We start from the raw sequence: 19,384 nt of genomic DNA, 5'->3' as shown, positions 1-19,384 counted from the left end.
CCCACCAACTCCCTTTCGCTCACGCGCACACACGCAGACACCCCTAGCAGTCACCCCTTCCCCCCCCCTCCCCTCACACATACGGTGCTAGGGAAGGACGGAGGGAGAAGGGCCAACCGCAGCAGACACGGCCCTCCCTTCCATCTTCAAATAAGAAAGGGAGTATCTCTCTGTATGAAGAGGAAGCCACTCATACAGCTCTCCCCTCTCTCTATACACATTCACTATATTTTCTTTGTTTTTCTTGTCGTTTGCTTAGCCACCTGTGCGCACGCACAGACGTAAATAAATTTATTCTTTGTATATACATCCCTCCCTCTGTATATACATACATATATATATATATATATATATGTATGTGTGTGTGTGTGTGTGTCACGCTGCTCGCTGCGCTCCTCAGCATCTTCCTCCCCCTTTTCTCTTTGGTTTGGCTTCTATTCTGTGAACTGAGCTCCCCCCCCCCTCTCTGCCACTCTCTCTCTCTCTCCGTCCCCCCCCCCTCCCTCCCTCTCTCTGCATGCTCGTTTTGACTGGGTGTATTCGTTCCTTGTTTGGCGTGTACCGAAAAGTGCGTCTGTCTGTGTGCTATCACGTTGCCCTTTTCCGCCTCTACCTTCGCTGCCGCCTCCCTCCCCCCTCCCTCCCTTCCTCCCTCTCTTCGCTCTCCTTGCATCGCAATCCTTTTCTTCGTCGTAAACTCGACTCCGGCGTTTGTTGTCGCTGTCGTTGTGCTGTACCCCACCCCTCGACCCCCGCTTCACCTCTCATTCTCTTTGCGTCTGTTTCGCTGTCGACTTCTCTCTCTTTTCTTCTTCCACTAACAAACTAACAACGAGCTTTTCCTGTTCTGCTGTTTCCCTCTCTCGCTGTCATTTGTTGTGGCTATTGTTGTTCTTCCCTCCTCCTGCTCCACTTCTTCTCCTGTACCTCTTCTGTTATCATGAGTTGCTGACTCGCTCTTGTTTTGTGTTTCGCTTTCCGTGTTACACCTCCCCCGCCCCCCGCCCCGCGCCCCCCCCCTCTCCCCTGCCTCTCTGCCACCACCGCCACCGCCACCCCTCCCCCTGTCTGCCGTTTCCATCGGAGGAGGAAAGGACAACGACAAGCAAAGGAAGACTGACGCTCGAGGAGGGTGACATACGCACGGATTCAGTGCTTGATGGGAAGGCCGTCTTCAAAGGAGCGCGTGTATTTCGAAGCCTTCATTGTATATACGGTCCCTTTTTGCTGTGGTTGTGCTCCCTCCCTCTCCCTCTCTCTCTCCATCTCGTTAGTTGTCTGTCGCTGGGTCTCTATCGGTGCGCGTGTGTGTGTATGTGTGTCTAACGGTTCATCGCTCGCGGGAGATTATCGTTTGTGCTTTTCTTTCGTGGGTTGTCGTGCTGTTTTTTCTTCTCTTGTCTGATCCCTCCACAGAGAGTGCCCGCTCCCTCTCTCCTCCTTTAGTTTCTTCTCAGTGGCTGCCGAGTTTGTGGTGAACCGTCGAGGCTGGACAGCATTTGCTACCCCGCGGTTGCCGATAACCCCTGCCGCGGCAATGCAGCGTCAGTCGTCAACCAAGTCTGACTGCAGGAACGCTTCCGAAGCTTTGCTAGTGCAGGACCATGCGTATGAGATGAGGAACGGTGGACCTCCACCACCGCCTCTGTCGTCACCATCGTTGAGGCGAGCTGCACCTGCAGCCGTGGCGAACGGTGAGATGGGTAGTCGCGCACAACCGCGGCTGCCGCAAAAGCCATCAATGCACAGCAGCTCCCCGCTCTCGTCGCCTACAATATTTGTGAAGCGTACCGTGAGCGATGGCAGGTCGCCGGCGCTCTCAGCACTCGCAAACCATGGAGGCGCCAACGGCGGCGGCGAGGAACAGGACAAGGAGGAGGACCAAAGCAGTTGTAACAGCGTGCCGGCACTGTGGACATCTCACCGCGGTGCGACGGGCGCAGTGGCTTTCACAGCGACAACCTGCGCCGCTCTCATCATTGCGGCTACGCCAAGCTTGTCTTCCTCAGCACCCTCCCCTGCTCCTCCACTCAGTCAGAGCCACATCAGCTCAATCTCATCTGCCCATAACGTTCGTAGCACGTCTCAGGGCAGCGGCAGCTGTCAGGTCACCAGCATGTTTAAGAACCTCCTCGTCTACCCGCCGCAAGTGCTTTCTGCGGCTTCTCAGCACCCACCTTCTACAACGATGCTGACTGCCGCCCCCGAAGCGCTCGTGGCGCCGGTGCCACCAGCGCGACTAACGGTGACAGTCGAAAGTCCCGACCACACGGTGACGCCTCGGCTGTCGTCGACTGCTGTCCCCATTGTCGTCGCCGCAGCGTCGTTCATCAGCCCAGAATGCGCTACGCTGTCGAACCAACTTACCTGCTCCACCGTCGGCGAGTCGCGCCGGCGCAACAGCAGCAGTGTGCCAACTAGCGCCTTCCAGGTCGACGATGACAAGGCAGAGAACTCCGTCATGGAGGACGGGGCCGGCGGTGCTGGTGAACGCTGGCCGGTTGACCCACATCACCGAACTGCGCCAGCTCGCAACACCCATGTCAGCGCGCGACTTGAGCAGCAGAACGCAGGCACTAACGCCAACGCCACCGTCGCCGACTCGGTAGATGGAGAGACTACGTGGTCCTTGCGGAACGTGGATCACGCTAGCGAAGGTAACGGCACTATCTATCACGCACATTTGGCAGCAAGCACGCGTTCCTCCTTGGCTCAACCGTCGTCGTACTCGCGCCCGGCTCGCAGCCCGGCATGCTCTCCGTCATCTGCAGCCGGGGCCGCCAGCGCTGCCCCCACCCCCATCAGCAACAGCGTCCCCGCCGCCCCGCAAAGCATCAGGAACTCCAGGAATGCGAGCAATTTGAACCTGGCCATCAACCATGTGCGCAAATCGCTATTTATTGGTCCACCACCCTCCCCTCTTCTATCTCCCGTAGCTACCAGTGTGGCCAGCGGCGGTGCGGGCGGGCCTACATCGCTCGCCAACCGCGGCGGCACGGCACTCAGCTGGCACGACTTGCAATCGTCGAGTCCGTCGCTGCGCTTTGGGACGCATGACCCGTACAACAGGGCTGCCATTGTGGCGACGCCGTTGAGGAGCGGTGTGCCGCGCACGACAAGCTTCACGAGTCACCACCCCCCCTCCGCGACGGCGATGGCACCGACCGGGTCGGTCATCACGCGCATGCAAATGTGGAGCGCCTCAGTGCGTGCTAATGGCTGCGCCGGCGGCGCCAGCGCTGAGGACAGTGGTGCCACGTTACCGTACTGCGCTGTCGCGAACTCGGACACGATGAGCATGAAGTCGAGCACGGCGGATGTGGCGCGAAGAGCTCATGACGGCATCATGATCTGGGCTGCCGGTGGCAATCCTTCTAAGGTGCAGTCGCCGCCCATAGGAGAGCACCCCCTCTACAACCCCCAGTGTGACTACCCATTCCAACCGCATGAAACAAAACGTCAGCAGGTGCAGCATGCCAACAGCTATGAGCCATTGTACGAGCAGCAGCAGCCAGAGCACCACCAAGGGCCTGGGCAACAACTACCGCCGCACCAGCAGAACGGGCCACAGTGGGGAGAGCAGTACCAGCAACAGACCCATCCTCAAGTGGTGCAGGAGGCACCGGGGCACTACCAGGCTTTCAAGGTGCTACCGCAGCACTACGAACAAGCATATCCGTCAGAGTGCCAGCACCCTCGTTCAGAGCAGCAGCAGCACCAGCGCGAGGCATGCGATTATCCGTTACAGCATTCAAACCCTCCGCAGCGGCAAGAGCAGCGGTACCCATGCCAACAGGCCCCCGAGCCGCACGACCCGTACGCGTACCAGACATATCCCGAACTACCGCAGCATCCCCTGCATTCCGTGGAGCAGCAGCAGCAGTATCCAGCACAGCAGGCCTCAAACTCGTACGCATCAGAACTACATCAGCGGCCCCAACAGCAGCACCGCACACAGAGGCCGTACGGTGGGCGAGGCGGCAATGCAGGCGCGGTGCACCACAACTGGAATGAGCCACGGAAGCGCACGGCGCAGGATGTGCTGCCGGGGTTTTTCTCAGTGGATACAATACAGCTAGGTGATCAAACGCACCTTGCCTCAGACCGCAACGGGGTACTACACCAACACAACGAACAGCAGCAGCAGCGGCTCGGCAATGAAGCACCGCATGTCGCCGCGCTTCTCGCCAGTGGCAGTAGTCTGAACAATGCGCCTTGGCAATATCCAACGCACCATCAGAGCTGCAGGCCTACTGCCGCTCCCGAGCTCGACAGCAGAAGAAGCTCGCCGGCACCGAGAACGCTACCCTACCCGTCAGTCGTTCGACAGCAACTGCAGCGGCAGTTGGACCGCTCCTTCAGCGCTCACTGTGACGCAACACCAGCGCGCGGCGTGCAGGGGGACTACTACTACAGCTCTCGTGCAGGGGCAGAGTCCACCGCAGCGACGTCGGTCACGCCCCCTTACGGCAGTGACGACGACGAGGGAATGCGGATGCACGGTGGCGCTGTGTACGGTCTGCAGCCCTGGAACGCTGAGCGGCATGGAGGGAGCGCATCGGCCATGACGGTGGGCGGTATGATGGTCGCACAGCCGCCACACATGGCGGCCCCGGTGTCCTCACGCACACCGAACCCGCGGGCCTGCGACACCAGAAGTCACCGAGGAGGTAGCAGCGGCGGCGGCAGCACCAGCTTAAACAGTGGCACTGGAAGTGGCTGCAGTGTGCCTAGCAACAAATCAATCCTCTCGAACAACAACCTAGGTAGTGGTATGGCCAGCCTGAAGACGAATGAGAACGGTAGCAGCGGCAACGCCAACGGTGAAGGAAGTACGGGCGGCATGGTGCACGTCTGCAATGAGGACAACTCGGCCGACGTCTGCAGCGACCCTGGCGCACCAGCGCCAACATCATCAGGCGCAGCGCCCAACGCGCCGATCAGCCGCTGCTACGGCGGCGGTGACATTAGAGCGAGCGCAGCGACAGCAACGGCCATGTATGGCGGCCACACGCATTACCCCTCCAAGAACAATTGCGCGGTGGGAACCATCGACGTGTATGCCTCGCAGCCTGAGCGTCGGACGACAGACTCGGCAGCGGCCACGTCGCCCTCACCGGAGGGCGCGAATGGATCCGGCAGCACTAGCAGCGTACCCTTTACAACCCCACTTCCGCGCAGCGCTGGTGCGATGAACGGAGGTGCAGCGGCGAACCATCAATCGTCCCACGGCTCGGTAGGCAGCTTACAGGTTCCACTCAACATGCGGCAACACCAGCAGAGGCACCCCAACATGGGTAGCCGCGCTGCGACGCGTTGGCTGCCGAGGAACGGCAGCGAGGACTACTCGCCGCACATCGCCTCGCCAAACCGGCGTCGCTTTTCCACTCCATCAGTGAACCAGCCGAACCAATACGGCAACACGCGCTGCTCGCAGAAGCAGCAGAAGTCCCAGGCGCTCTCACAGGAACAGCGGTAGCAGCGCCAAATCCCGAGCGAGGGTAGCCACAGCCACAGTAATTAGTATCGTTTACGCTCCACTGAACACGACACGCGGCACTGGCGCGATGGACGGCACGACTACACAGGGGAGGGGGCGAGCCTGTCGGGAGTGCCATAGCCACGCTGCAACGCCGGCAAGGCCGCTGCGTTGTCGCCGATCCCTTATGACGGTCGTCCCACAGAGCTAACAATGGGAGCCTGGGAAAATGCGGAGGTGAGCAAGGCAGACTCGGGAACCATGCTGCCGAGCATGCAAACATCGAGCACCGATGCATCAGCAACACAGCAGCGGGGCGCTGACGTAGCAGAGTCTTCCCTTTACGCAGTTCTTAGCACGCAATTTTTGTGCGTGCGTGTGCATGCGGATTTCTTTTTCTCTTGTGTCGCTAACAGACAAACCCTGCTCACGCCTACCCACTCTCCTACTTGTACCAACGGCGACCGTCTCTCTCTCTGACTGTTTGTCTGTCCCCCTTCCCTTTACCATCACCACCTTGTCCCGGACAAAACGTCGGGGAAGTGAAAAAAATGTAAATAAAAAATGCCCGTTTGCGCCCCTGCGTGCGTGGCGATGTCGTATGTGGGTCTGTAGAGGAGCCTCGGTGCAGGCAGGCATAGGAGGCTGCGGTCGATCTTTGCTCCCTCTCACCTAGGACCCCTCTCCCTGTCGCGTTGTTGTATTGGCTTATTGGGTTTGTCCACATACATGTATGCGCCTACGCGTGACACACGCACACACACATATCCACTGTGTGCTGCCTTATTCTCTACTTGTAATTCTTTCTTATTGCTGCTTTGGCTCTCTTTGATGCACCTGAACTCGTCCGCATCACTTTTTTGGGGGTTGTTTTTTGGCTGTTTTGGGGGGGGGCTGTTTTTGGTTGTCTTCCCCCTCCCCCTCCCCCCCCCCCACTGTTAATCTCTCGTCCTCCCTCCCCCTTCCCGATGTGCCACGTGTGCGACTCGGCATCTTCTGTGGTGCGGCGGCTGAGCATCATTGTGCTGCGCTTCCTCTGTTTGCCAGCGACGTGTGTGTGCGTGTGTGTGTGTGTGTGTGGCCCTCACCTTTTGCGTGCACTCGCTTGTCCGTTTTTGTTTTTCTGCGCCCTCTAGCGCGCGCATCACCCCCCCCCCCACACACACTCTGAGGGTGCGGGGATGCGCTAACTCACCTCTCAGATTTCTACGCTCTCTTTGCCCCTCATGCCCCTCCTCCTCCTCCCCCCTCTCCTCTGTCCTTTATTCTCCATCTTTCTCGTCCTGCGCCCTCTCTCTCTCTCTTGCTTGTCGTTTAGCCTCGTTGTTGTTGTTTCTTGCGGTGTAGGTAGGTAGGTAGGTACCTCTCTCTTCTACTCCTCACGCATTTGTGGAGATGCACACCTGACGTGGTGGTGTGTTTCTATCAGCTCTCCCTCCCCTTCCCCCTCCCCCCTCCTCGCGTAACTCCTGCTTGTTTCTTTTGTTTAGGCGTTCGGTCTGTGATGCGCCCCTGTTTCTTCTTGTTTCCCCTCTTTTTTTTTTCCTTGTCTCTTTTCGCAGGGAGACACAGAGCCCTCTTCCGTCGTCGCCTCGCTCGCTGTTGTTTTTCTAGAAGGCGTCGTTTCTTCATAACCCCCCCCCTCTCCCCCTCTCTCCGTTCTCTTTGACTCGTGCTCGCCAGCGGCGTCAGTCGTTAATTGGCGTGCGGCTGTTGATGGGGGGGGGGTCTTCATTCTTTGCTCCTCCTCTCCCTCCTTCCCTCCCTCGACATGTGTCTATCGAATACGATTTCAGCCGCAGTGGGAGGGCTTACACTGCTGCTGCTGCTGCTGTGGGGGTGTATGTGGGTGTGTGGGTGTCGCTTTGCTTGGTTGCGCCTCTCGCTTTTCCTCGTGTGTGCACGTGTGTGCTTGAACACGCGGGGGGGAAGGGGAGCTACTCTTCTCTCCGCCCTTTTTCCTCTTGTCTTTCGTCCTGTGTGTATACGGATTGCTCTCGTGTTGAGGTAGGCACGAACAGCGCATCTCTTTTGGAGTGTAGGTGGCGGTGGTGGTAGAGGAGGGGGGGGAGGTGGTCTTTGTGTGGAGAGGTTGCCTCTTAAGGTTGTCTACTCGTCCGCCCTTCCTCCTTCATACTCAGAAACAGCGCACGAATGAAGTAAAGAAGCGAAAAACAACGACCTCTCCATGTGCGGATCGCATGGGATGTGTTGCTTCGTTCTTTCAGCTGCTGCACCTCCCCCCCCCTCTCTCTCTGTGCGTGTACGTGTCTTCGTATGTCTTTGCTGGGGTATTTGTGTCAGGGAGAAGCGGGGGCTGTGTGTGTGTGTCTCTCTCTTTTTGTTTTCTCCCGCCTCTGCTCAACCCCACCAACCCACTCGCCGTCCTCTGCTCCCCTCTCCATGAGCCTCGCCGCGCTTCACAAAGCTCTCTGTCTATCGCTACAGGGCAAGGCAAGGGCGGGTGCCATGGGGAGACTCCCAGAGGTGTGAAGGCACGTCACCAGTGAGTGGCCCTGTCTTTGCTCACTAAACACGCGTCTTCCGTCATGAGGGCGCTGACAACGCAGAGGCCAATTCCCGCGAAAGAAGGGCGAGGGGCCCAAAGGAGACTCTTCTCCCCACTACCCAACCCTTCCGGCGCACATCCCCCCCCCCCCTACGCACCCAGTCCGCTGCTGGCAGAAAAGTGCGTCTGTGTTCTCCCTGTGTGTGTGTGTGTGTGTACGCGCGCTTTGTGTTGTGGATTTCGTCTTTGCATTCTTATTTCTTCTCTTCTCTCTAACACAGACTGGAGTCGTGATCTCCTCCCATTAGCAAATTTGCTCCCCCCCCCACCACCACCCCCACCACCTCCACCCCACCCCCGTGAACCGCAGCACTTAAACGAAAAAGAGACTAAGAAGCTAAGTAAGCGAAAACAAGCAGCTTGTGGCACACGGCACCGCCATCGGAGCGACCGCCATGACACTAGTGTATAGACGCCGCTGGCAACAGCTGTGCTAGCAGCCATGGACAAAGTGCGGAGCAGCTATAAGGCTAGGTCTGTGTAAAGGGATGGTGATAGGGGAGAAGCGCGCAGGCCCTCTCGTCCTCAAAGGTGTGTATGGGGGAATGGCGGTTTGGGCTTAACAGTGACTCACTTTTGATGCTGAATGTATGTGCAGCCGATGTAGGGAGCGCATCGACTGAGATGCTGGGTTTTGCCTTCCGGCACACCTGTGCTCTTTCTCTTTCGCGGAAGCACACCACACTGGAAGAGGTCTGCAAACAAGACAGGCACAGAGAGCAATGATAGCCGCTCACTCTTCCCTTCTTCCGCCGCCACCACCTGCCCCTCCTCCTCCCCCCTTTGGCGTAACTCGTTGGGTTCTGTTACCCGCACACGACCCCCAAACACGCATTTTGTGGAACACAAGAGGCGGATAAAATATCGTCGGTTCACGTAGACACCCACACCCACACACACACACACCCACACACACACACACACACCCACACACACACACGCATCCATAGAGAGAGAGAGAGAGAACAGAGAAATTCTCAGTGAGGCAGCCGCCGTGCGCATCGGGATTCACTGTGCACCCTCTCTTTCTCCCCCCCCCTCCCCCTCCCCTTATTGGCCGCATGTGGACTCGGCGACGTATTTTCCCAACTCTGGAGGTCCCCGCCACTCCGCACCCAGCAGCGCTAAGCACCCCTCTCTACCATGAGCAATGCAGCGATAAGGCACGAGTAGCGACCTTTGCGTTGGAGGACAACGCCTTCAACTTCGTTGCTGGTCTTGGCTATACTCTTGTCCCCGCCCTCGGCGCTGAGGAGGCGGCAGCGCTGCTGTCATGGGCGCTACCACCTGCGTGGGCTGGAGATGCCGCTGTGTCAGCTGATCTGAGGGCTTCGCGACTGGCCACTGCTCTGCACCGCGCCGCTGCTCTTGGTGCGTGTACGCAGGTGGAGTACTTCTTCATTGGCACCGACAACGGGCACGTCTTCCTCATGCCGCTACTGCCTCCACACCTCCTCGAAGCCCTCGTTGCGGAGTGCGGCGAGACCACACTGCCTGAGCTAGCCTACCTCTGGAAACATGAGACGGAGCTGGCGCAGGCGGCGGCGCGCAGCGACGTTTCGGCAGCACGCGCCATCGGGCAGGGCAGTCGCGCACCGCTTAACTGCGTCGGCCGTCGACTTCTGCACCGCCACGCCCGCGAGGAGCCGGTGACGGTCATGGATCACCTAGGCACACTCTTCGCCTCCGCGGCACCTCCTGGGGACACAAGTGTTGCAGTGAGCATGTTTCATCCCCTTCCGGCTAGCATTACATGTCTGCCGCACCCGTCCGCGGTACGGAGCATCAAGTTATGGGAAGGCTCCGCCTTCACGGCGTCGTCGAGTCATAGTAGCAGTGCGGAAGAGTACGACACGCAACGACAAGGTGCGCTGCAGCGGTGGCACGACGCCCTCCGCGCCGCCGAGCCCACTGCCGTGTATCTCTTCACTGGCGACTACGCCGGCCTGGTGCGACTGTGGCGCATTGACGTGGCCGCCCACTCCTACACCCTACAGCACGTGCTTATATGCAGTGCGAACATGACGGGTATGTTGTCCCCTCTCACCCCGTTTGCGCGCGAGGACAACTCAAAGAAAGTGCCGTCCCGAGATGCCGACCGCACCGTGCACTGCTTAGAAGTGGATGAGCAGGCCGGCCGGGTATTTGCTGGGACAGAGGGCGGCGTGTATGTGTGGGCCATCGACGCCTTGCCGTGGCGCGGTCCAGAGTCAGTGTCAGCCAACGCGCTCGCGGAACACCACCCGCTCTGCTGGGACGAGGAGCGCCGAGCACCGCTGTCGTGCGCGTTGTTGCACTACGAGACGTCGCCGCCTTACGACTCCGACGCAGGCAGCACATCCCCCACAGCCTCAAGTACCGATTCCGAGAAGATTGTGGAGTACCGCGCTTCGCGGCTCGTCAACCATCATGTGTGGCTACTGCCGGCATCTACCGTACAGTCGGAGATGGCGCGCGCGATGGAACGCAGCGGCGGCAGTAGCGCCGACAAGGTAAGCAAGTGGAAACCCAAGTACGGCCGTGTGGCCACAGGTGGAGCGGCGGTCGGCGTGGTGTGTAACACTGTTAAGCTGAGCGCAGTGGCGGCTGCCAGCGCCGGCGCATCAGTGGGCGACCGACTCACGGACACAGCTGTGCCAGTTTCCTTCGAAGGCGGGGAGCTCAAAAATGGCCTGCGGGTGCCACTCAGCTGCGTAGTACCGGTCGCATACCCGCTCGCCTTCCTCCGAACGCCGGGGACGGCGTGCTTTGCGCTTCGTGTGCTCGCCGGACGCCGCCGACTCGTGACCAGCTGTGCCGATGGCAAAGTGTGCGTATGGGCTTGCCACCATGGAAAAGAGGCCTCCTCTGCTGCTGTCGCGGAGACCTACGTGCCGCAGCTCGTGACGAGCACACTGCAGGAGCATCGTGGCCTCGGGCGACACATTTGCGTGCTGCGCACCCCAGACGTGTTCATCACGTGCTCCTACGATGACGCCCTCGTGAGAGAGTGGCACGTGTACGATGAGCCGGAGGCGCTGCTCCGGTGCGCGCGTCGCTTCACCCTGACGCCGTACTCCTCTGAGGGCAGCGGGGTGCAGCAGCAGCAGCAGCAGCGGCACGCCGACGCCCTCAAGAAGATACCTCACCCCAACATGGTCAACGGTGCCACAGTGGATAGCGACCTCGACGAAACGTGGGCGAACGGTGGTGAGGACGGTGACGTTGTTGGTGGTATCTCCTGCGCTGCCGCCTACCCCGCCTTCGGTGCTCTCTTCCTCGTAGGCGCCTTCGAGTCGGCTATTCAGACGTACAGCCTGACGGAGGTGGTCAGCTGCGAGCCACCGCGCAACTACGTGTACAATGGCCTCAAGACGGTGCGGCTACCCGCTTCCATGGCCGAAGACGTCTACCACGAGCTACCCACGAGGTAGAAGCAGAAGATTGTTGTAAGCGTGCGTCAGCAAGGCGGAAAAGGAAACAAAGTACACGTGCATGCGCAGACGCCCGCTGTTGGCCGGTTTCCTTCCAACGGCCGACGTCTCCACGACTGCGTAGTGTGGCGTGGCCGTTCTCTTTCTTTTTCGTTGGCGGTCCCGCTTCCCTATCCCTCGCATCTTTGTTGCTCTCGCTCGGACTCTTTCCCTTTTCCGCGCCATTAACGACTTCCTCATCGCCCTCACCGAGAGCTGCAAACGTAGAGTGAAGCGCTGCAAAGCAACGCACCACACGGAGTGACGCAGGCGTGCCTACCGTTACAGCAAGCACCCACCCACACGCGAAAAGGAGAAGAAAAAAACGAAGGCTTCTCAGCCGCCGCCTGCACGGTCGCTTTCTTTGCTCCTCTCCTTTCAACTTCCTAATTTTCGCACCTCTGCTTTGGTATCCCTATGCACGCACACACGCACACCAGGCCAGACCAACCCTCCACACCGACCGACAGACGCGTGCGCCTCTGCCAATGATGGAGCCCCTCCCCCCTTCCCCCCTGCAGGGGAAAGCCAAGCTTTGAATACGTGAAACGCGCGGCGATCGGCTCCTACTCGTCGAACTGCGACAGGGATGGGAGGCACTTCAAGAGCCTCAGCCTTGGAACGTCGTCCAGCGCATCGGCTGGGAAAGCGATGCGCTGGATGCTGTCCCACGCGTTCCAAGGGTGTCCCCTAGCCGGAGGGCGGCTATGACGCGTTCGGCAAGATCTGGTACGCCCCGTGAGACATGGTCGAGTCAGTGACGCACTGGCGCGCGAGCATGAGTAACGACGAAGCACAGTCGGTCAAGAACAAGGTGTGCTGGATCGGTCACTCAAGTCAGCTCCTGTGCCTCACCAATGGCGTCAGCATCCTCTTCGATCGCGCTTTCTTGCAGCGGGCCTCACCACTGTCATTTTGTCGAGCTGTCGCTCCGGTTCCCTTCAGCCGTCACGGCAGCGCAACTCCCACCAATCCACATTGTCACCCTCTCGCACAACCACTACGACCACATGGACAAGCATAGCATCAAGGCTGTTGTGGCCCGCTTCCCAGATGCCCAGTTCGTCGTGCCGCTGAACCTGGACCTCTTCCCCCGGAAGTGGGGGGTGCCGGTCGCGTCTATCATCACGCTTGACTGGTACGAGGCGTGCGAGGTGAAGGGAGTCCGGGTGGGTTGCACGCCGGCTCAGCACCGGAGCAAGCACAGCACCTTCGACGACAAGGAGGTGCTGTGGTGCGGCTGGTGTGTCGGTTGGCAGTCAGGCAAGCAACAGCCACAGCCGGCCTCCACGAGCGAGAAGCCCACCCTCGTCCCCTTCAGCTGGACCTGGTCTAGCTCTGAGGTGGCGACGGAGGCACAGCAAACATGAAACGGATATACGAAGTATTTCTTCACGAGCAACATGGCGTACAACCTGGACGCCTCGACAAGCATCTACGCTCACTTCGGCGCGATGGATATGGCCGCGCTCCCGATCGGCGCCTATTCGCTGCGGTGGTTCATGGCGCGCGCCCACGTTGACTCAGAGTACGCTGTGCAGATCTTCTAGGACCAGCGCATACAGCAGGCCATAGCGGTGCACTGGGGTACCTTTGAGCTCGCCGACGAGCGGCTCGATGAACCACCGCGCGCCATACGCGACGCCCTTAAGGCGGCCCGTATCGGCGAGGATAGGTTTCGGGCACTTCCCATGGGCGGCTTCATAGGGTTTTGGCGGCCCCAAACGCGCGTCGAGCCCCGACCCACGTCGGGAACGCGCGCCGCCAACAACCCCCCTGCAACCCCCCCCCCCCCCCACGCCGGAGACCCCCGCAGAATGAAAACTAATCGCGCAACTCTTCCCCTCTTCACGACTTCTCTCTTTTGCGCCCGACTCTGATTTTTGCCTGCTTTCACCACGCACGTTACTACAGCGCGGTATCTCTTCGTGGCGCCTGTTGATCACTGTTTGCATATTCACGAAATGAGCCCCTACTCGTTTCTGACTGTGGTGGCGCTTGCCTACGTAGTCTGCGTCAGCACTGCTCGCGAACTCACGCATGCATATCTTGACGGTGATGAGGTCAACATTTTTGTTGACAAAATGGCCCCACGCGACAACCCATACGAGACTTACGACTACATAGAAGCGCCGGGGTGTACTTTGCAAAAAGATGCAAAGCCACTCACTTTTGGTGAGCTTCTTGCAGGTCACCAGGCCTCCACTCTACCCACAAATATTAGATTCAACCATAATACCGGCACTGCGGTTCTGTGCAAGTACAAAGCCAACGTGCGAGAAACAGCGCTCTTGATCGAGATGATCCGTGGCGACTATCGCTATGAACTGGTGATTGACGAACTCCCAGTGTGGAGTGCGATTGGCGAGGAAACTGGTGAAAACAAATTTTCTATTTTTCTGCACCGTACGTTTCACATTGGCGTGAACGGGAATCGAATTGTGAGCGCCACACTTGAGACGAGCTCCCCAGCAAAGCTGGAAGCGGACACGATTTACACCTTTACGTATTCGGTCGTCTTCGAGGCATCGAGCGTGGAGTACGCCAATCGACTTTCCACCGTGCTCGACACGCGCTACGTCAGCTCACGAACGCGATTTGTTTCCCTCATCAACTCCAGTTTGATTGCGCTCTTTCTCTTTTCCGTAATTACACTCATTTTTTCGCGAACGCTGCGCCACGAGCGCGCGAAATTAGAAAGGGAAACACAGTTTCGCTTTGAAGGTCAGGACATCATTGACGAGTCAGGGTGGAGGTGCCTGTACGCGGATGTGTTTCGGGTACCACGACACGCCGGAACCTTCTGTGCCATCCTTGGGTGCGGCACGCAGCTTCTAGTACTCTCAGCAGTGGCCATTTTGCTGTCTGTCATGAGTAATTACCGTATCTCGATGAACCACAACTTGGTCACCTATACTGTATTCGGCTATGTCTTCACCAGCGGTATTGCCGGCTATGTGTCCGGATATCAGTTCATCGGATGTAGCTTTCTGGCACCACCCATGGCATCAAAGTGGATTCGTGCATTTCATGTCGCTTTCTTCCTGGTGCCGATGATTTATGTAACGGCGTTTCTTCCTTCTTCGACTGTAGCGTTACTTTACGGGTCGTCTCAGCTCCCGTACCTCAAGGGGGTGCTCATTCTCCTGTGCCTGTGGGTCTTTGTGGCCTACCCTCTGTGCCTCGCCGGTGTGCTGTGTAGCCGTTACGTATTTCGACGAACAGAGCGGAGACGAAATATTCCGCACGTCAATCAAATCTCACGCCTTATTCCGCGGCCACCACGGAGATTGCTGGCGCCTCAATGCCTGTTGTTGGTGAGCGGTATTCCTCCTTTCATCTCAGTGTTTGTGGAATTCAGCTTTGTTTTCACCTCCATCTGGACTTTCAAAGTGTTTCACTTGTACGGCTTTCTCACCATTACAGCACTCCTTTACATTGCCATCTCGGCGTGTGTTTCGATCATCGCAACTTTTCTACTCTTATCGACGGAGAATCATCACTGGAAATGGATGTCGATGGGCTTCGGCGCATCCTGCTCGATGTACGCATTTGGCTATGCGGTGTTTTTTTATCTCTTCAAGGCCTCGATGCATGGGCTGTTCATGTTTGTCGTGTATTACTCATACTGCATTGCGCTTATGCTGTGCTTAGCGCTCATTGGTGGGACAGTGGCCTATTTTGCTGCTTCTTGTTTTGTGAAGGTGCTTTACGGACAAGCAAAGAGTGACTGAGTGAGGAATGTTGTATTGTGTACCGGCAACGAAAAGGAAGCGAAGAGGGCGAGGGGGCGGGGTTCGCTTGGGGTGTACCGGAGCGGTGGCGGCGCTGTGGAATCAACTTTGGGCTCTTTGCCTCTTCAAGAGAGCCCCTTTCGATCTTTTTACGAATTCCTTTTTTTTTTCTTTCTTTTCCGCGCCCCTTTTTTTTATAGGGGTGGGGGGAGGAGGAGGAGGAGGAGGGGAGGGGCCTACTCGCGATTTGTATTTGGCCAGCAAAAAAAAATTGCCGGGTTAGAATTGCACTGAAGGGCGGCTTGGCCTCTTCTCCGTGTTCTTGTTTCACGACGCATCACGGCTCCGACGCACACGAGCAACGTAGCTCGCGCTCTGTTTGATTTGAGGTGTCGCTTCTCAGATGGGCCCAAACAGCTGAGGTTACAGGCTGCAAAGATGCTGAGTTGGTATGCAGAAGTGTGTGTGTTCGCGTTCTCAAGGTGAGCGGTACGGCATCTCTGCTCTGTTTAGTGTACGCTGGAGAGCGTCTCTTGCTGAGATTATGGCTGCGCAAGACAGAAAAAAGAAGGACACGTTGCCGCGGCTCAGCCTTTCGTGCTACGGGAGAATATGATGGTTGCGTCAGTGGCTTGGAGCAGGAACAAACAAAAAGATTCAAAGTGAGGAGAAGAAGAGCATTCTTAGAAGTCCGAGAAGCTGTCTCGCTCTGTTCTGGGGAGAAACGGAACTCGCTGCTTTCCCTTCTTAGCGTGTCTTGCCTTGTCACCGGAAGAGGTCTCAGTAATTGAGAGTAGCAGAGGAAACTTTTTATTTCTCGCTCTCTGGGAGTATTTCATTGGCCTCTTTTCTTACGATGTCAAAACCCTGATTTTCTCCCTTTCACATCTTCATTTCCCCCCCCCCCCACCACCACCACCACCCCCTTCGCTGCACCAAAAACTTCGACGACAACGAAAGTAGAAGAATGAGCATCATTTCACTACTGAGCCATCCGCGTGTGGAAACCTAAACGACTTTGCTGCGGACACCGCCGGGAAACGGAAGAAGAAGAGAAAAAAAAAAAACTCAGAAATGCAATGAGCTTTGGCACCCGCCCCGCTAGCATCGAGGATGACGAGGTTTTAGCATCCTTCAACGTTTACGCCTCATCGGCTCTTGTACATCAGGCTCACATTTTTCAGTACCCGCTGCGCCGTAGGCAGCGGCCGTACGAGGCGACAGAAGTCAAGCTGTTCAGCACCGGCGGACCGCTAGCTGACGAAAATGAGGCCTCACGGGCACACGGAAAGGGTTCCCCGGTACTCCAATCAGGCTCGCGCCTAACAATGAAGTGCTCCCTAGACACATTTGGCTCTCGCTCATTCCGGCGATTGCAGGAGTCCGCCTCAAATATGCCGAGTCAGATGGAGCTTCAGCGTCACCACACCTTCCACTACACGCTGCAGTCGCAGCCCTTTTTGCCGCAGTCGAACTATGTTGTGGGCTACATCACACCCGAGGGAATCCATCTCACCCCGGTTTCGACAATTCAGCAGTTCACCCCAGCACTGAGCATTCCCGAGTCCTCCACCGGTGCCGTTCGTGTCATGGAGGCGTTCTGCAGCCAGGCCAACTCCTCCGCCATGTCGGGATATGCGGCAGCGGATCGCATCCAACGTGAACTGCGACGCCAACGCAGCCGTGTCTTGAACGAGGAAGCTGAAACTGCGCAAGAAATACAGTTCTTCCGTGACGACTCTGTTGAGAGCGCGGCAATGCGGTCTCGACTGCGCTCGTCCACTCTCGAGAAGATCATTGATAGCCCAAGCATGGCCTCGGAGCCAGCCGAAGTGGCAAACAGTCTTTTCCCTCCAGAAATTCTTCAATCTGGCGGCATTTCCGGTGGCGACGAGGCGCACCCATCGATGATCATTCACCGCTTTGCAAACCGCAAATCTGTCGCTGAGCAGACCAGTCAAGTGCTTCAGCGCTGCCACATCCTCACGCTCCGGATGCTTCAGAGCATCGTGGTACCCTACACATCGAACGAGGTGGTGAGGACAATGGCAGCTGTACCGGAGGCGCAGCTGGTCGAGGCGTTGAAGTCGTGTGCTGTGTGGCTGCACGGTGTGTGGGTCAGTCGGTACTGTGATCAGTTCCGTGGATGTGTCGCGGCCCTGCGCGAGGTTATTTTGGCTCGCTTCTACCAAAGTGAGGATGGTAGCGTAGCGCGGTCGGACTTAAATGCCCTAATCACAACATCCGAGGCGCGGCGCTCGATCAAGGAGATTCTCGCAACAGTGGCGGTGCTGAACACAGAAGAGCCCGATCCATCCAAGCGTCGCTGGCGGCTCAAGTGCGTCCCTGCCGATCGCGCCGCCCGCGAGGCAAACCTCCGTGATTTCAAAACGACTTTTGCGGCCGAGGAGGCCAGTCAACACGAAGCATGGCGTCGGCGTTGCACACAAGTAATGGCGCACATCCCTTACATCAACGCAGGCCGACCTGTGCCGCAACTGTGTCTACGTCCGCGCGGCACACCGCTTACAACGAGCATGGCGGCAGGGGCAATGTTCCCATATGGCGGTGCAAGCACACCACAGTCCTTCGCCTCTCAGACAAGTTCCATGGCGAGTGGTCACCCTGGAAGCGGTGTGAACACATCTGCTTCACCTTTTAGTTCCCCTGTCTCGGGTATGGAGTTGAGTTTCAAGGACGCTGATATTGCACCCATTCGGCAGTACATCCGCGAGCTGTTTGCAGAGCACGGCGTCATCAACAAACAGCGGGTGAAGGACCTCGTGATCAAGACGCAGGAAGCGCGCTACCCTCACGCGACTAAGGCAATGCTGAGCACGGCGCTGCAACAGTGCCTGGACAAGTTCACGGACGCTACGTGGATCCTCAAGTCTGTCGGGGAACCCCTCGTGGATTACTACCGGCCGGCCATTCTCTATGTGGTGCTGGAGCTGCGCCAATTTGAGATGGCGGCGCTCATGAAGCGATTGGAGGAGGTGGTGCGGGCGCGTGGATTAACGTCTCCGCCGGAATCTGCCGCACTGCGCGGTCGCGCCGGTAGTGTGTCTGACCCATTGGAGGCTGTGGTGCAGCGCGTTGTGGCGGAGGTGGCGGAGTTCAAGGCGGGAGGTCGACTCTGGCACATCAAAGGAGGTAACTTGATGAACGAATAACCACGGCAAGGCGAGGAAAGAATAAATGGCGAGAGATGCGTGAAGAGAGGCGAAAGAGGGAAGGGAAGGGGAAGCAGACCTCCTCCTCTCCGTACTTACCCCTTGACCTGCTCCTCCTCTGGCCCCATCTTTACGTCTACGCCAATTTTGGCTACTGCAACCAAGGCGGTGCGATGGCACAGCGCTTATTCATGCGTCGAGTCAGCCATCCGCTTCCCACCTGCCCCGCAATGCCGGGAAGAAACCGACAACAAACGAGAGAGAAAGAGAGAGAGAGAGACGCGGTCGCCTCTTCGTTGGTTTGCTTGTTTTGGCTTTATTCTGTTCATGTGTTTCCTTCTCCCGTAGACTGGGAAGGGGGGGGCTGCGTGACTGCCTTGCTGGTTGGGCGCCTGCCCTCTTCCTCCCCCCCCCCCACCACCCTCCTCTTCTTCTCGTTGTTGTTGTTGTTGTTGTACAGGGAGGTGTTTCACACACACACACACAACGAGGACGCAGCGAGTAACAAGAGAGGAAAGGCAGCAAAAATTCCCGTGGAGAAGGCACAAGGTATACCAATGTGCCCCAACACCTGCAAGACACCCACACACGCATGGAAGGGCGTTTTCTGAGGCTACCCTTCGCATTGCCTGACCAGAGAACAGGGGGGGGGCAGTGCCGCAATGAATAATAACAAAGAAAGGCAGAGTGCTGGTGTGTGTGTGTGTCTCTGTGTGTGTGGCGACGGTTGAAGGCAGAGGAAGACGAGGTCACGTTTTAAAGCGCCACATTAGCCAGCGCTCTTGCTGGCGAGGAAAAGGGGGACACCTCCGTGCGTGGTATCGCATATTTTCCACTATACACCCACACTTCTCCGAGGAAAGCCGACAGTCCCCCTTCCCCCTGCCGTTGCCCATCACCTTTTGGGCGGTCAGGTCCCGCCCCTACGGCGTAGGGTGGGGCTATCCTCTTTCCCTGTTTCGCCGGTCGTGCCTTTT

At 57.9% G+C, this 19,384-nt stretch overlaps 4 protein-coding genes and 1 pseudogene across 5 annotated transcripts; all 5 read left to right on the top strand.

The window, feature by feature from the left end:
- Window positions 1-1,537: 1,537 nt before the first annotated feature.
- Window positions 1,538-5,479, top strand: LBRM_13_1180 (hypothetical protein, unknown function; the record flags this gene model as incomplete). Its single annotated transcript, XM_001563209.1, has 1 exon — window positions 1,538-5,479. One exon carries the CDS (start codon window positions 1,538-1,540, stop codon window positions 5,477-5,479), a length of 3,942 nt encoding a protein of 1,313 aa, XP_001563259.1.
- A 3,630-nt stretch (window positions 5,480-9,109) lies between these two features.
- Window positions 9,110-11,461, top strand: LBRM_13_1170 (conserved hypothetical protein; the record flags this gene model as incomplete). Its single annotated transcript, XM_001563208.1, has 1 exon — window positions 9,110-11,461. One exon carries the CDS (start codon window positions 9,110-9,112, stop codon window positions 11,459-11,461), a length of 2,352 nt encoding a protein of 783 aa, XP_001563258.1.
- Window positions 11,462-12,357: 896 nt separating this feature from the next.
- On the top strand, window positions 12,358-13,219 carry LBRM_13_1160 (annotated as a pseudogene). The gene is given in 2 exon segments: window positions 12,358-12,867; window positions 12,871-13,219. Coding segments are annotated over 2 exon segments (859 nt in total).
- Window positions 13,220-13,464: 245 nt separating this feature from the next.
- On the top strand, window positions 13,465-15,234 carry LBRM_13_1150 (putative endomembrane protein; the record flags this gene model as incomplete). The annotated part of the gene is made up of 1 exon (XM_001563207.1): window positions 13,465-15,234. One exon carries the CDS (start codon window positions 13,465-13,467, stop codon window positions 15,232-15,234), a length of 1,770 nt encoding a protein of 589 aa, XP_001563257.1.
- A 1,079-nt stretch (window positions 15,235-16,313) lies between these two features.
- Window positions 16,314-18,407, top strand: LBRM_13_1140 (conserved hypothetical protein; the record flags this gene model as incomplete). The annotated part of the gene is made up of 1 exon (XM_001563206.2): window positions 16,314-18,407. The coding sequence occupies one exon, from the start codon at window positions 16,314-16,316 to the stop codon at window positions 18,405-18,407; it is 2,094 nt and encodes a 697-aa protein (XP_001563256.2).
- Window positions 18,408-19,384: the final 977 nt, after the last annotated feature.

Source organism: Leishmania braziliensis, chromosome 13, assembly GCF_000002845.2.
Source record: "Leishmania braziliensis MHOM/BR/75/M2904 complete genome, chromosome 13".
Lineage (NCBI taxonomy): Eukaryota > Euglenozoa > Kinetoplastea > Trypanosomatida > Trypanosomatidae > Leishmania > Leishmania braziliensis.
Note: the sequence above shows the minus strand (reverse complement) of the source record. Positions and strands in the feature narration are given on the sequence as shown.